This window comes from Typopeltis vanoorti, chromosome 6, assembly GCF_054136105.1.
Source record: "Typopeltis vanoorti isolate ZY-2024b chromosome 6, IOZ_Tvanoo_1.0, whole genome shotgun sequence".
Lineage (NCBI taxonomy): Eukaryota > Metazoa > Arthropoda > Arachnida > Uropygi > Thelyphonidae > Typopeltis > Typopeltis vanoorti.
The window spans coordinates 20,617,457-20,635,983 of NC_143554.1; the positions used below are offsets into that span (position 1 = coordinate 20,617,457).

General features: G+C 36.2%; 1 protein-coding gene across 1 annotated transcript in view; it reads right to left on the reverse strand.

The window, feature by feature from the left end:
• LOC150105323 (adaptin ear-binding coat-associated protein 1) overlaps window positions 1-18,527 on the reverse strand; it is a 124,752-nt gene that overhangs the window by 30,512 nt on the left and 75,713 nt on the right. The window contains exons 5-6 of the mRNA XM_090394089.1: window positions 12,007-12,118; window positions 1,372-1,691 (exon numbers count right to left, since the gene is read on the reverse strand). Of these exons, the coding sequence (XP_090250215.1) occupies window positions 1,372-1,691; window positions 12,007-12,118 (432 nt within the window). The remainder of the gene's footprint in view (window positions 1-1,371; window positions 1,692-12,006; window positions 12,119-18,527) is intronic.

An 18,527-nucleotide genomic window follows, 5' to 3' on the forward strand; every position in this document is an offset into this window, starting at 1 on the left:
GATAGTGATGGAAGAACAAGAGGTCATCTCTGGAAATTAAAGAAGAGTGTGGTTAACAAAGGTGTCAGAACAAGGTTTTTTGCCTGGAGGGTGGTGAATGAGTGGAATTCATTGCCTGACTTAGTTGTGAGCTCTTCGTCTGTAAATGAATTCAAGAAGAGATATGACAGATATTGTTTTGCTAGTTTGGGTCTCCCGCGATGAGTCTACTGACTCCATGGAGATACCCGTAATAATAATAATAATAATAACCATTATGGTGAAGCAGGCATCTCAGATCACGCGCTCAACACCTTACTCCAAATCAACTGGAAAAGCTCCAGCTCTTTACACCATACAAAAACCTGGTATGAAAGGAAATTTAAGGAAGCCTGCGAAATCCTGATAAACCACCCAAATATCAACAACAAAGATGGCATGAAAATTCTAAGGATCTGGATGACTTATGCTGGATCTAATATATAAGATCCAGCATAAGTCAGGACTCTAGCCAACCTTCAGCTAGTATTAGAAACCATTCCATATCAACTGGCTGGAATGTACTTGTATAATCATGATATTAATATATGTATATAGATAGATACATAGACTTGTTGTTGCGCCCAATGTATTTCTACAACCAACAGATAACACTAATAATAGGACTCTAGCGTTGATGTATAATTTTTTTTCCACCAGAGGATAGGCCAACAATTGTTGTAGCAGTTGGTCAGTAACTTTAACAAACCAGTGTGATTATAGTGTAGCTTGTTTTCTGTGTATATTGTGTATGCTCCAGAAGATGACCTTGACATAAAGGTCGAATGTAGATTTTAGTTATATTAAACTAAAGTTTTTATTCAAACACGGTAGTTGTCTCCGTAATTTTCAAAAATGTAACATAACAGAAACATCGCAAACTATATAAAGAACTGGAAAAACCACATAGAAAGAATGAATGAGGACATATGGCCAAATATTCCTTGGAAATATAAACCAAAGGGACACCGATTAAGAGGAAGACCCAGGAGGAGATGGGCAGAAGACTTTTTAAACAATTGAAAATGTTATAGTCAAACAATTGCCTATTATGAGAAGCCAAGAAAAAGAAGAAGGAATAAAGATGTTTCTTATTTAGAGGGGAACCCTCTTCATTATATAAAGTGGCTTCTACCCACTTTATATAATGAAGTGGGTAGAAGTGAGGCACAATTTATTCTAAATATTTTTGCATGCCAAGTCATATTTTTTGAATATCGCACTTTTTTTTTTTTAAAACTTTAAATGATAAGCAAATTTGAAAATTAACATAGAAATGAGTCTAGAATATGGAACTCTGAATTCAATGCCAGATTCAACTTCATGTTAACATTTGTAAAAAATGTAACTTACCCAGAAGCATCGGTAAATTCTCCCCAGAGATCAGTAGAGCCAGTAGTAGACTGCATATTTATAACACCACTGGGCTGTGCTTGAGACGGAGATAAGGTTGATGGTGCATCGAAATCTAGTAATAAAGATGAGTCACTTTGTGTTGGGACTGGCTGAGACTGGTTTCCACTATTCATAAAGGGTACCTGGTTTTGGATTGGTGTTTTGGCAGAAGCAGGTGATGGTGGCATTTTAAGACCACCTGGTGGAGGTGGTAGCAAACCAGGCATACCACCTGTTGTGGTTGCTTTTGGCCTGGCTTTTGAAGCACCATTCTTTTTCTGCATAAACAAATTCACACACAAATGAGTACATATGTACAACTAGAGATAATATGTCATAGAATACATATATGAATACAACATTGGCAACTTATGTTAGCTTTCTATTCAGTAACTGACTATTTCAAATACACATCTAACAACTGATAGTCACACTTGGACTATAGATTTCTATCTTTGTAATCTTAAGAAGTGCTTAACAAAGGGCACTAAGCAAATGGAAAAGCAGTATCTATACTATTTATACACCAAACACTATTTGGAAAATAATCTATTACTCTGCTGTCATCAACTTCGATACTGTCTAGGGAGAAGGTCATGATGGTCAACTTCTTCATTACATAGAAATCCACCAATTAAAGATTCTACCAATCTCATTCCACATCAGATCTCTAAGCTATCCATACTCACCTTTGAAAAGCTTGGAGAAACTTACATGGTTACTCCTGATATTCTCAAAAGGGATTTGATTAAGTCAGACATAAATGCCTTAACCAAGCTACCATCTTATGGCTCTCTCTCTCTCTCTCTGCTGTCTTTTTAATTTGAATTGCCAGCTTCCTCTCATCATTCATTTCATGTCATGATGAATGGTTTCCTCCCATCAGATATCTAACAATGCTGGGAGAGAGCTCTGTGCTTCCACCAGCACCCTTCTTTCTACACATTCATGACATTCTCACTTACCTCAAACCTTATTCACAGTTTTGTTGAGAACAGTACACTCCATTCTTCTTTCAAAAAACCTTTCAGTTCTGAAATGATTCAACTCTAACATCTTTTATAACCAACCTTAAAACCTAATCTCCTCACTATTTTCAAGAAGGATGATCTAGTGAACTTCAATGCTATCGAAATATAATCTTGTCTTAATTCTTAGAAAAATGATGCTGCTTCACTACCCTTTACTTTTGATAATATGCTGACTACTAGTTAAGATTAGTTCTCTCTTTTTGGATTGATTTCAGAAAATTTTTTATTCTTTTTCACTGAAAAGATGACTCTCTCCTGCACAACTTTTAACCCTTTATAAATCATAACCTGGTTTAAATTTCAAAATATTGTTCTCACATTTGGGGTGGTGGATCTAAATCCTCCCTCAGAATGCTTGTTTGTGCTGCTTAACAGGTTGATCCTTCCACTGACCACATCCATTTGCTTTCTCATAACTGATCAGTTTCTGCATTGTGTTTATAAGTTTTACATGATAGATGCTGCTCCATCAAATTTCTACCATTTCCCTTTAACTACCTTACCGGCCATTAAAGATCAAATACGCACCCTCTAAAGCTTTGTATCCATCATAAATTTCAATGTAATATCAATGGTATTACAATTTTAATATGCACTTCACATCCATGGAAATGTGGACGTATATATACGTCCTGGGCGGTAGCATGGTTAATCATGTGCATGATTGAAGTATATGAAGTACTGTCCAATATCCATATACAGTTCAGCTCCAAACTAATCTAACAAACTTTTCATCCCACTTCTTTCATTCCATCTATTTCTCTTCCTTGGAACAGCTTTCCCTACCACTTTTCCCAATGAAAATCCAACTTCCCAGCACTTCACAAGAATTGCATCAGCAGTTTTCTTCTTCTCCCCCCCCCCCTCAGGTTGGGTTGATATTAACGCATCTCAATGTCTTTGACCAACTGCTGTATACTTCCAAACTCTCATATCCATAATGCTAAAATCGGTTTTAAGCAATTTTGTATTACTGCTAGCTTCATGTTTTTTTGATTAATTTTTCTCTTGTTCTAATAAAATTTATTCAAATTACTTCCTAACAGATCATTTATTATACATTTTCCTCTTTATTTTACTGATGATTTTTCATACCAAATTTTACATATGTTTCATCAGCATTGAAAATTTGGTGAATTTAGGAAGATAATACCTGCATAGAGTAAAGGAGCATAATATGCTCCTTTACTTGGCCAACCAAGCCGGCATAGGCCTGGTTGGCCGAGTGGTTAGCGTATCCGCTCTCCAGCCAAAAGGCTGTGGGTTCGAATTCTGCCTTGGGCATGGATGTTTGCGATTGTCTGTGAAAGTACTAGTGGTGGTAGTCAGCGATAGATGGCATTGGTGGTAGATGATGAAGGTTGGTGGAGTAGTGAGACGAAGAGCTGTAGAGTAGATGCCCTCCCTCGATGAGTCTTTGGACTCCCTGGAGGTGTGATGTAATAATAATATTCCTATTTTTAGATCATGTTTACTATCACTTTCCTTAATGACAGTGATTATATATAACAGATTATACCTATGACTTCACTTATTTAAGATAAAATTCTATACCCACTTCAATTCGAACCTTGAGCACCCCCCCCTGCAAAAAATATGCATAGTAAGATTCCATTTATACCATACTTTGTGTTTTAAACAGCTATCCTCTCTGTTATCTAATATGTAGAATTCACTTCTACATTTAGGAATTTCATGCCAATTATCACTTCAACTACTTTTCAGGTTTTTAATGGCTTTTCTACAACTACTGGAATTTACTCAGTTACATTTCTCCTGAATATTATTTAATATTATTTCAGTCTTCCAGTCAAACGTGTGAAGATACTGGTTATAACACCAGCGAAATATCAGCATCAAGTTAATAAATTAATTATTTACTTAGTTTCTGTGTTCTATTATACCGTTAAAATAATAAACAACATCAGTCTTCCAGTCTTTGTTATATGTAAACCATATTATATGTAAAAGAGTCATATGTACAAGTAGCTAAACTTTTGCATATACCTCTCCATACTCTGAAGAATACAGAGTTCAATCATGAACTTTCCATGAAATTGATTTTCAGAGAATGCTTCCCTAACTTCTTTTGTGCAGAATATATTTTTCTATCCTCAAAGCCAACTTTACCACCATTCATTGAATACGTTCATCAATATTTTATTCTGTCATTCACTCTAAGGTTTGGGTCTTACTATTAGAGAGGGGAGGGAAAAAAGCTGTAAACCTTCGCTACAGTAAACTATTTCTTTGATTTCTAAGGCCCAAAGGAATTACGTGTAAAGTAGAAGGCTTACTTTAAAATTGGTGAGGAGCAGTTTGGATTTATGCCAGAAAGAGGGACAATGGATGCAATATTTGCGCTAAGGCGATTGATGGAGAAATATAGAGAGATGCAAGTGGATCTGCACATGGTGTTTATAGACCTGGAAAAGGCATACGACAGAGTGGCCAGGCAGGAGGTATGGAGGTGTATGAGGAAGAAGGGGGGTGTCAGAGAAGTACGTGAGGTTGGTGAAGGAGATGTATGAGGGAACAGAAACTCAGGTCAGGTCTAGTGTCAGCATGACAGAAGGGTTCCCTATTGTCGTAGGGCTACATCAAGGGGTCAGCTCTGAGCCCCTACCTCTTTGACCTGGTCATGGATGTACTAGTGGAGGATGTCAAGAAGGAGGCACCATGGAGCATGCTGTTTGCCGATGACATTGTTCTATGCGAATCATCCCGAGAGAAGCTTGAAAATACCCTGGAAGAGTGGAGAAAGGCATTGCAGGAGAGCAGCATGAGAATTAACTGGGTGAAGACTGAATATATGTCAACGGGGAGTGAAGAGGATATCGTCATACGACTCTAGGGTGAAAGGCTAATTTCAGGGAAGAAATTCAAGTACCTTGGGTCGGTTGTCGAGAGGAATGGTGACCTGGATGAGGAAATACAGCACCGAACATGCGGTTGGATGAATTGGAGGAAGATGAGCAGGGTCCTGTGCGACAAGAGAGCGAGTTGTAAGAGGAAAGGAAAGCTCTATAAGGTGGTGAGGCCGGCGATGCTCCATGGTGCGGAGACGTGGCCTATAACAAAGGCACAGGAGGGGAAGATGGAGGTAGCGGAGATGCGGATGTTGAGATGGATGAGTGGTGTGACAAAGAAGGACAGGATAAGGAATGACTACATCAGAGGGACGGTTAAGGTGGGACCAATTGGCAAGAAGATACAAGAAAGTAGGCTGAGGTGGTTTGGACATGTTGAGAGGAAGGGTGAGGAGTATGTTGGTAAACGAGTGGAGTATATGGAGTTAGAGGGAAGGAGGAAAAGAGGCAGGCCCAAGGTCAGGTTGAGGGATAAGATGACAGAGGATCTTAGGGAAAAAGGATGGAGTCCGAAGGATGCTCTGGACCAGAGAACTTGGAAGAGGAAGGTTAAAGATTGGTGAGCTGACCCCCTTTAACATGGGATAAGGCAGAGTGAAAGAAGAAGAAGAAGGCTTACTAGATGCCAGCTTGGTTGGGCCGAGTGGGTATCTGCTCTCCAACCAACAGGCTGCTGGTTCAAATCCTACCATGGGCACAGATATTTGCGATTGTTTTTTTAGGTAGGAGATGAATTTCATCACCTAGTGTGAGACCAGCATCACCTTGCTTATTGGAGGTTTGAAGTGGTTTGAAAAGGTTTCATGTTGAGTCTCTAGAGCAGGGTTACCAGACTATGTAAAAAATAAATCAACACACACACACACACACAAGGGGGGAGTGGAAAGTTGTGATAAACAACTAGAACAAAAATGTTTTTTCATATAAAAATTTTCATTAAAAAAGTGTTTTCATATAAAAAATGTTTTTTTCAAAAAATATCTAGTCTTGATCGGTAAACCAAAAAATATTATTATTTACTAAATATCTTTTCTTTTAGGATATATAAAAAGACAAAATTAATTCATTTTTGTTCTAGGTATTTAGCAGAACTCCCTCCCTCCCTCCACACACACACACACACACACACACATATATAAAATCAATGAAAACAGAAAAAAATCCTTAGCCCATCCATGGTATGAAAATACTACAGGATTACAAATAAACATTTTGTGGAAACCATATTTAAATAAAAAAATGCTATGAGGCTTTGGCTGGAATGTTCTCAGAGGTTTGTTATAGTGAGAGCTGATTGTTTTCATACTATTTGAGTCTGTAGTTTACATCTGAAAACTTACAAAGTTTCTCAAATTTGATTTATTTTGTAGCCTCAAAAGTACTAAAAACAATGTACATCACCACCCAGTCATCAAACCAGATTTACTATTCCTAATGGAACCTATCTGGTGATACAAACAACTAATGTTCAACTCAAATCCCCCAACTACACTTTGCTCAATCCCTTCCAGCTACAAGGGCAACAATTGTTCATCAAAACTGACACCAAGTTAGAGAATACAAACCCTGACTCTGCAATTTGATTTGCCATCTACTGCTTCTCAAATTCTGATAACTACTCTAGCCTTTTCAAGTACCTATCTCCAAAGCTTGACTTTCTGTAGTCGAAGTACATAAGTAGAGATTATCTTCATTGGGACTTCAATAACCACAACTCCAATTACCCTCCTTTTTCCTGTTCCAATGATCAAGCAGGAAAAGATATAGAGATATTTGCATTAGCAATGATCTAACACAGATATCCTATAACAACAGCCAACCTTTGTCACAACCTGCTGGTATATATGATAAATGTACCACAGATGTTAATCTTCCTCTTGGTAATTCAGATTTCTCAACCACTATCTAAGCCTGGTTCTCCAAAAAGAGTTCCAAGGCAGTCCATGAAAAAAAAATTCTTTAAGGTTCTTTGCTGCAAGTACCAACTTCTTCCATTCCTTCGTCTTGTGCTTTTTCATTCCGGTCCTGGATTCCCATCTCAGCCGAGTCTTTTTCGATATTATCCTCCCAGCACAGCTGCAGTCTACCTCTAGGTTGTTTTCCATCAGCCTTCATTTGAATGCTTGTTAAGCTATTCTCTCTTCACCCATTCTTTCCTCTTTTCCAAGTCATCTTAATCTGCAAGTTCTGATTTCATCAGTGATAAGTGGGGATCTATAGCGTTCATATAATTCATTATTATGTCTTCTTCTCTATTTCACCTGTTATCTCTTACAGGTCCACAGACTTTACTGAGGATTTTATTTTCAAAAATTTGCATAGCTTTTGCATCTTGTTCTGTTGCTACAGGTTTCTACTTCATATAAAACTATAGGGTTTAATGATTGTCTTGTATATTTCTATTTTAACACTGCTCTGATAGAATTTTCAAAGATAGTAAATGATGTAATGAATGATAAGATCCACTGGAGGCATGTATGCTAGCTTTTATTTCTGTACTAATTTTCTTGAGTAATCAATGTATCTATTACTGTTCTGTTTATGTTATCTTTTACAGTTTCCTGCATACATTTTTCTAATGCTAAATTAAGGATGAGTGAAAGGGCATCTGCTTGCTTCAATCCTGTCTTAATATCAAAAGGTTCAGATCTTATTCCATTAGCCAATACCATGCACATTTTGAGTAAACATTATCTATGAGGTAATACATTTAGACAATCAATGCTTCTAAGCCAAAGCCATCAAATGCAACTGACTGCTGACATTTCTAGTGCTTTCACATCCATATTGTGCTATTGTAACATCACCCAAAGAAAAGGATGATCTACTGGTCCTCTCTTCCAAATCCTGCATTAATGACCATGAAAAGTGCTTCTTCATTTGGAGGGGAAGGAGGATCATCTTATACTTGTAATTTTGAACTTTTTTTTTGTCTTAAGAATTTATAATGTAACACAGAGAATGTCAATACAGTATTTCTATAATTTCTCTGCTAACTAGTTATACTCTGTATCTCTCTTCAGTTGTGATGTTCTGATGGCCGACTTCTTCAGTATTCATTCTGGTTTCTCAATGATTTCCAGGAAATGCTCCAGTCAATAAATATATGATGTTTGATTATATGTCATTTCAATCCATAGAATACATTTAACTCCCAAAATACCATCCATCCTTACTTATGCATAATTAAATTAAATACTTGTTAATAAGAAACTAAAGAATGACATTAGATCAGAAGCTCTAGTCAGTTTTCCACATTCTATATAGTCTATGTGGAATGTCTTAAATCTTAAGCAACTCAAGGTTTAACTTCACTTCAATACTTTTAGATGTGGGACTACATTTAAAACAGTGGTACCCAAATTTACTATAGCCATCTGAGAAACCACAGAATTGTTTATCTCAGTGCATGCTCATCTATGTATTTCTCTTCCTAATCTATAAACATAACTATATGAAACATTTTAAGCCATAGAGGCAATCTAATTGCAGTGTTTCCTAAACCTCTTTCTTTTTTTCTCCACAATGCTCTTCACAGGGAATTTTGCAATCTTTTGGATCTGGAAAGTGATAATATAAAACAATGGTTCCCAAACTTTATGAATCTAATGGTTCAAGTATTCTTTTCTAATGTCCCCTTCAATCTTTTCATACCTTTCCTGTCATGGCAACATTTCAAACAAGGGTTAATAATTTTATAGTTACAGATTACTGCCCATCTGCTGTGTGTGTGTGTGTATCAACAATATACATAACATTTACAAAATATGACAAAGAGCAGAACAATGCATCAATTTGATTATATGCAATCACAAGAACAAGCATAATTTAGATAATTACAGTACCTTACTCTCAGACGTATAACAGAAAAAATACATATTTAATAACTAGTATTGACTCTGAAAAAGCAGATTCAATTAAAATAAAATCACCAGAACTATTATTCAACATTCTTGAATACTGAATCAAGATTTCTTTAATGGTATTGAAAAAACACGAAGAAACTTCAAAAATAAATGTATACTTACACACACATATGCATATAAATCACAACACCTCTATCATCAAACTATATAAAAACAGTATTTCCAATGACTAATATAGCGAATAAGGTGGGAAATAAGACAGCGAGATATAACATCTCAAATAACATTTGAGATATAACATCTCTCAAATTCTTCATATCAGCCTTGGAAGTTTTGCATGAGGTGAGAAGAATGGAGGAGTTCAAATAGTAGTCTAATCTGTTCAAGAAGATGCAAAAAATCCAGAAATAAAATTACAGTCCAACTCAAATTCCAGCCACAGTGAGTTGTAAATAAATACGAGAAAAGCCAAAGTAATGAGGATAACAAAATACCAATAACATATCAGAAGACTGGAAAGTAGAGAATAGATTCTGATGTTTATGTCAGATAAATTATAAAAATCAAAGATAAAGAGAAGAAGGGGAATACCAATAGGCTGACTAGTTTTTTGAAAGACAAAGACCATCTTCAAAAGAAATATCAAAATTAGCTGATAGAGAAATGGTAGTGAAACCTAGAGTTTAACTAGAGAAATGGTTTTCAACAACAAAGTCCCACAGGGAAGGACATAGAATTCACTTGCTACTTAGAGATAAGATATCCTCTACTGATAACATCAAGAAACAGGTACGAGGGTTGTTTGAAAAGTTTGGTAAAAAAATAAGTTAAACACATTTTTTTTTTGAAAAAATCATCTTTATTTCTCAACATAGTCTCCATCGAGGTCTACACATTTGCTCCAATTTTTTCATCCCATCTAAAAAGTAGGATTTGTCAAATTGTGCAAAATAGTCATTGACAGTCTTGATGACATCCTTGTTCGAAGAAAATTTTTTCCCACTGAGCCAAATTTTTAAGTTTGGCAACAAGAAGTCACACGGGGCCAAGTCCAGAAAATACAGTGAATGTGGAACCAATTCGAACCTCAATTCATGCAATTTTGATTGCGACAGCCGATGTGTGGGACTGTGCATTGTCTTGATGAAAGAGCACTTTTTTGTGCGCTAATCTTGGCCATTTTTTCTTCAGTTCTTCTTTTAAACAGTCCAACAATGATGCATAATAATAGACACCTGTTATTGTCTTACCCTTTTCCAAATAGTCTATCATAATAGCCAGCCTGGCTGGCCGAGTGGTTAGCGTGTCCGCTCTAGAGTCAAGAGGCTGCGGGTTTGAATCCCACCGTGGGCATGGACGTTTGTGATTTCTGTGGAAAAAATAGTGGTGGCAGTCGGTGGTATATGCCGTTGGTGTAGTTGCGGTCAATTGGTGGATTGTGAGTGGTGGAAGCAGAGTTGTAGAGTAGATGCCCTCCCTCGATGAGTCTTTGGGCTCCCTGGAGGTGACAAATAATAATAATAATAATTCCTTGGGACAATGCCCGGTGTTTTTTTCACCGAGCACTGTCCATTGTTTTGACTGTCGCTTAGACTCAAGTGTGTAGTGATGGATCAAAGTTGTATCTACAGTCACGAATCGACACAAAAAATCCTGCAAATTGCGATTACACATTGCCAAACACTGCATTGAAATGTCTTTTCACATGTGTTTTTGATCGACAGTCAACAATCGCAGCACCCATCGCACACAGAAATTTTTCATGTACAATTTTTCATGCAGGATATTACACACCTGTTCAGTTGAGATGCCTACAATCTCACGCACTTTCACTCGGCGGTCTTCCAAAATGGTATACCGTGGATTTTGTCAATCATTTCCTTCATAGTGACTTCAGCCAAGCATCCGGAGAGCACATAATCTTCGATGGACTTACGACCATGTTTAAACTCATTTATCCAAAAATAAATAGTCTTTAATGCTGGTGTAGAGTCCCATGAACTGCATCTAACTCGGTTTTGATCTGCACAGCCGTCCACTTCTTCAAATAAGTGTTTTAGCACTGCACGAAACCGGTTTTTCTCCATTTTTATGAAAAATATGAACATGTTCATTTTAAATGTTTGCCAAATGAGAACTATGCATTGCACATGGTTAAAATTTTGCCAGGGGTCATGAAAAAGATGATACGTGTCGACACTGGTATGAATGAATGAATTGTGTCGCTATCTATTGGAAATTTATGCAACTTTTCAAACAACCCTCATATATGGGACATTAATTAATATATCATGCACTCAGAGTAGATGTGAACTGGACATACCACAAAACAACATAAGCTGGTCTAAATTATTTAGATAATGGAGTCCTACAGATGGTAATAGGCAGATTACGACTGAAGCAATTAAAGCTACAAGCATGCCTATTTTGCAGGATGAAAAACCCTAGTTTCCAGAGAAGAGCTTCATCTCTTCCACGATCAAGTAAACTTACTTTCAGTTGAAACAATCTTTTAAAGATTCCTCAAATCCTAAACATGATTCTAATCCTGATTCTTTCATCCACACAGGGCAAATCATGTGATGTCCTTATACAAATACCAGGGAAATGCTAGTAAGCAGGCTGAGAGAAAGGAGTGAAGAAGACTCAGCAAGATGAAATTGTTTGAAATGCTGAAGCAACTGATGGTAAGAGTTGAAAGAGTGGAATGCAAAATAAGGTAAAAAAAAATTTTCCATCCTTATTTTGTCATTAAGAATTATGCTTTATAAAAATTATACCACTTACATGATTTTTTTTTCTATGATAAATTTAAACAAAACTTACTGCAATATTCATGTTAATGGTAATTGTCTGGCCTTCTTTAAAACTAAGATCCAGGTGAGGTTTGGTGTCTTCAACTGTTTCTTGCTCTAACTCTTCACTCTTCTGTAACCATCTAGAGGTTGTTAAAAAAAGTCAATAAATGTATAGAATGTTCTACATTGAAAGACACTTCATTAGATCTCTAACAACTCAAAAAAAAAAAAAAAAATTAAAAAAAAAACAACAAAAAAACTCAGATACAATATTTGAAGAATCCCATTCTTTGAAATTCAGTAATACATAAAAATCTATCAAATGAAAAAACACGGTGGTTTATTGCTAAATGGGCAGTAAACCACCATTGTATGCAGCACTTCATCTACATAGATAATGCAATGTTGATAATGTATCATAGGAGTTTCTTCCATAACTGTTTAAACTGACTGGTAATTAAGTTGCCTACATGAAATGTCTGCTTCATCATTCTCCTGAAACATCTGTCTTAGGACTGCAAATAAACCCATTTGCAGTCCTAAGGTGTTGTATGTGTTCTAGAGATAAGTATTTTATTTTAGTGAATATCAGTTTTATTTTTGGTTATATTTTATTTATTTTAGACTGTATGTGTGTTTTTTTTGTGAAATTTAATATGGAATATCATTTAGAAAACATTTTTATACAGGGCACTGAAGCATACAAGGAAAGTGATGGCGAATGCTTTCTTGTTCACCAAGTTTAGTATAAGGGATTTTGTATGATGCAGTGCATGTTCTAAGTATTCACTACCAAGATTGAATGGGTTATGGTCAGAAGTGAAAATTGAGATAGAGTTTGTGGTAAATGTTTTGTGTGCCAGTGCAAGAAATGAGAGTTGTGTGGAAAGTGGGAAGACGAAGTGGCGAATATTAACAGTGTAAGAAAGGATGGCAAAAGTGCTCTAGTGAATGCAAAAGTAGTGAATGATAGTGCAAAATGAGAGCATGAAAGAAGTGGCTGATGAAGTGACAGTAAGGAGCGAAATAGTGTGCTAGGTTGTGTCCTTCATAGAACAAAACAGGAGCTAAAGCGACTGGAGAATGAAAGAAAAAGTGAATTTGGAAAGTACGAAAATGCAAGAAACTAGAAATAATGAGAAGGCATTATATGAAGAATCAATGATAAGAGGTATACTTAATGAGGAAGTGACAAAAACATGTTTCTTCAGATGTGAACATTGAGGATGTTAGTGAAGTGGTTAGTCTGTAGAAGGGAGAAATGAAAGACATAATTGTTATGGTGGTAACAAATGATTTGAAATGTGAGAAATATGCAATGCGAGGAGATATGAAAGAGCTGTTGAAAGAAGTGAAAATGAAGAGTAAGAAAGTAAAAACTGTAAGTCTACTGCTTCAATATTGTAGGAGAGAGTTGAGAAGAAGGGCCATGACTGCTAACAAGTCAATGAGAAGATTATGGTGTGCAGTTTATTGACGTATGGAGTGAATATGATGGACTACATTTAAATAATCCTGGAGTTAGATATTTGCAGAAAGTGTTGTCTAGTGAGAGAGTCTAGAAGTGTAAAACCAGAGAAACTAGGAGATATTCAGGGGAGCAGTACAATTAAGCATGCATCTGGGCAAGCTGCGATAAATGTGTGTGTATGTGTGTACAGAAATGATTCTACAATGCTAAATGTGATTTCACAGGTTTCCAATTTGAATGGCTTGGTAATGACATTACACGAGGGTAACGGACACGAGAGGAGTTTTTGGCATTGGTCAGCTCAACTTGGCCAAAAACTATAGGCATCAGTGGGACCTGGTTGACAGAAAATGATATAGGGATAGAATGTAAAGGGTATTGTATTTTCAGGGAGAATAGGAGAGGAGGTGGGGTATTGCTGATGATAGCTGAAGAATTCTAACTAACAAAATTAGAAGTTAAAGAGGATTTTAGATCTGAGAGAGATGGTTCATTTGAGGTTATCTGGTGTGAGACAGAGGCCAATCAGATAAATTATATTGTTTTTGCTACTACAGATCAGTGTCCCACAGGAAGATGCAGATACTATGTGTCAGCAGATTAGCACAATGAATGTAGACCGAACAATTATTATGGGAGATGAACTATGTGGACAAAAATTTGGGGAGGAAAAGGGCCATGGCAAGATAGAAGAGGAATTTATACAATTGATAAGGGATAATTAAATGAAACAACATGTTATAGAGGAAACAAGGGGGTTTGAGAGAGTGTTGAATCTGGTAATAGCATCAGAAGATATATTCATAACCAAGTAGACATTTTGCCTCAAATTGGAAAAAGTGACCATGCAGTCTTGTTCTGGGAAGTTGCTCTACATACGGAATTCTCTGTCAAGAAAGGATTAATTGAACTATAAAGCTGGTAATTATGACAGACTTAAGAGTCATCTTGGAGCAATGCCATGGTTTAAGAAGCTACATAGAAAGAATGTCAGTAGTGAATGGGCAAGATAAATGGCAATGTCTCTGATGAAGTCATTCAATCTAATCTCACCTCTAGCAGGATTCTTGGGGAGTGGAAAGAGTAAGATAGTTAACACTGCTTAAATGTGGCTCCAAGACAGAAATAGTTAACGAAAGACTAATTAATATATCAGGAGTGGTTATTATTGACGTATTGGAAATGTTAAAGGCAAAATCCAAACATTGGGTGGATAGGGATGCAATACTCTATAGTTGGCAGAATAGCTTTGTAATGGGTAGATCCTGCCTTAGTAATTTATTCACATTTCATGATAAAATGACAGCAGAATTGGATAAAGGAAATAGATAACCACGATACTGCTGGACTTGGCAAAGGCATTTGGTAGAAAACCACATGGAAAACTATTACAAAAGTTGGAACAAATTGGAATGGATATGAAGCTAGTAGTATATGGTGGGGTGGATCTAGGAGCATGAGGGTGCGAGTGGAGTACCTCAAGTTCTGTATTAGGGTCACTACTCTTTAATTTGTATATCGATGATATTGGAAAATATTTATGGGAGGAGAGGTATTCAGTTGTTTGCTGATGATTCAAAACTAGAGAGAAATAGTTGATAAAGGTGATGTAGAGATTGTGCAGGATGATGTAAATAAATGTAAGTAAATAATGATTTTCAATTTAATGTTGCAAAATATAAGGTTATACACTTCAAGTTGAAAAGGTTGCATAGAGCATCATATCGATGGAACTGGATTGCAAGAAATTGATGAGGCCACGGATCTGGGGATAATAGTGGACAAAGTTAAAGTTCAGAGGGTATATTGCAAAAGTTAGTAAAATGGCTCAAAGGATTATTTGAATGTTGAAAAACACACTAACAAGTAAAGATAGGGAAGTTATTTTCCCTTCTTTATATGGCTATGATTTGACTGCATCTTGTCTAACATGCATAGATTTGGTCACTTGGGTTTCTTGGGGGATGAGGAGGTGGTGAGAAGATTCAGATATAAGTGACTAAGTTGGTGACAGCTCTGTGGAATGCTCCCTATGAGGAGAGGTTGAAGGTGACAAGTTGATAGGCAGAAAAGGTGACATGATAGAAACATTTAAGATATTAAAGGAGTTTTATAAAAATTGATGCAAAGGAAATTTTTCAATATATGACAAATGGAGAACTAGGGGTCATCTGTGTAAGAATGTGGTTAGTAGGGGTGTGCAGACTAGATTTTTTGCATGAATGAATAATGGATTGCCAATTCCTGACAGTGAATGAATTTAAGGAGAAGTAAGATAGCTTTTGTACGTATAATAGTCAGTTTGGGTCTCCCACGATGAGTTCCCAGACTCCATGGAGATACCGTATATATAATAATGATGCTGCTGCTAAAATGAGCATCATCATTATTATTAGAACATGCAAGAACTTCTTGCACTGGTAAAAATTATACAGCAATATTTACTGGGCATTCAGCTATATATTATGAACCCAACAGAAAACTAAATATATCTTTTAGTAGTTTGAAAGATCTAACCCATTCTTTACAAATTAAGGGAAAATAATTTTAAATAATCATGCAACTGTTCTATGAAGGTTCTACTAAGAGGGGAAATGGCAGGGACCTTTACAGTTCTATTTAGCTACACATATTTACTTCTTGTAACTAGCATGATCAGCAAATTTTAATTATTTCAAATGTCAAGGAGTGGGATGGGAGGAATTATTAAGAACAAGACTTAGTGATGCATTCATACCGTATTTTAGTTGGCAATTATCATAAATTACAGCTAACCCAAGGTTTAAAATGAAACCTGTTACCTCTCCTCTTCCTTTCAGACACTGCTCTTCTGTAAATAACACAACATTCTCATACCAACCAACCATGTCCATTCCCATTAAATTCTATATCAATCTGCCATGTGGTTATTTATCACTACCTCTACAAAATCCAGAAAAACACCTATATGTGCATTTTTGGTTTAACTTGCTCAGAATTATGACAAAAGCATCTGAGACCAGAAGGCTAGTAGTATACTGTGTTTGTTAAACCAATATGTTTTCTCATTTAGTGTCTCTTGAGGATATAAACACACGAGGTTCTACAATACAAAAAATCCTGCCATCCAGTTAAGACTAACTCGCATTCAGCTAAACAGTTCTAAAGATTCTACCTGTTCAAATCAAATAGAAATATCACATCATCCTTGTGACTGAAATATGAAAGTGTAGATTTTATGTCAAATACAGTTATTACTCAAGTATAATCAGATTTACTGAAAGAAGATTGGCCTCCAAGCCTCCAGCAAATTCATGCTAACCTCTGTGTATGGAGCAGACTTCTATTTTAACTAACAAACCTCTCCAATATCTTTATCACTAAAAACAAGAACACTATTTTGAATCAATTTATCCTCACAACAGGAATTTTTCCAATTGCAAGATCCCTAATGAACAATCAAACTGAGGGAACTATTAGCTTATCAGTACATATCTGAATTTTAACTGCTTCCATAAATATAGACTATATATTGCTCTATATGATGTTAGATTTATCTCCACATAGATCTTTATTATATTCTCACAATTTCTGAACTATTTGTCACAGTGAAAATCTGATCCTGATAACCTATGTGTGGCCTGAACCAGCTTGTTCATCAAGTTTATCTTTCACAAATTTTCTTAGCGTCTTCTAAAGTACACTTGCATAAATCTAACACAGGACACCTAGTAGTGAAATTCCTCACTAATTCTTTCATTCAGTTTTATGTACAAGTATTATGACATCTCTACTCAAATCATCTGAAATGTGACCTAATGAACTTCCTACCATACTAGCTTTAGGTAGCAAATCAGCTGAATAAATTTATATGGAATAAGAAAGAAATTAGCCAAAACCTTAAATCAGCTATATACAAGACAGTGTTCAAACCAATTGTAACAATGGATCTGAGAGCTGGGTTAGAAATAAACACTTGATCAAAGACTGGAGACCACAGATATGAGTGTTCTGAGAAAGATGAACTGTGGTCTCCAGTCTTTGATCTGATGGCATCATTGTATTAAAAATGAGGATATTAGGAGATCATGGTGTTGTTTGCACTCAAGAATGTGTTACCAGAGCTAATCTCACATGGTATGGTCACTTAAACAGAATGGGAGAGGAAAGATTAGCAAAACAGGTGTTCTTTGCCAGATCAGCAGGAAAAAGACCCAGAGAAAGACCATGTAGGTGGATTAGGAGGACCATGTATTTGCCTCAGAAGATAGAAATATAAGATCTGATAATGTTGGGGTCTTGACAGATAAGATTAATTTGGAGTAAAATTATGGATTGGAAGTTACCAATGGTGTAACTTTTTTGTGTAGTACTATCATAATATCCTGTACACACTTAGAGTACATATCAGGAATTTGATGATGAACTATTTGAAATCGTCTGTCAATCAAGTTTATATTTATGTTGAATGCTACCTACCTCCTCCTTTCTGTGATCAATATTGCTCAAAACATCCTATATTATTTCCCCAAGATCTCTCCAGTTTAGTCTTCAATCCACGGAATACATCTCTAGCTCTTCCAGTTCAACTTCTTTTCTGTGGATGCTTTTTATGTTGATTGTGCATATTTTGAATTCTGCTGACACTGACTTTGTTCCAGTAGCTGACTTTTCACTATTCAACCTGGTTCTCTGATGAAAACAGTAGGGTGTTATTTAATTAGGCAACACCCCAACCATTATGTTTATTTCTGCATTAAGCCAATACAGAATATAATTTGGAATGCTAAGTCCCAAATTGAATCTATCCCTGTTTGTTTAGTTTTTAGCAGATATCTCTGCTAAAATATGTGATCTGCATATTTACAGATTGATACCATGAGAGCTCTATTCCAGTCATTTAGAATTTACCTGGTGAATTATGCACTGCAGTCACAGCATAATCCAGCACATCTCAAATTTGAATATTTCTGGTTGAATATCATCCATTCCAGCTGTCCTTTCTACGTTTCAGATTTCTGACAGTCTCCCCCCCCCACACACACCTCCAAATCCTGAGTGTACTCAGGAGATTGCATTCCTCCTGGATATTATGTGAA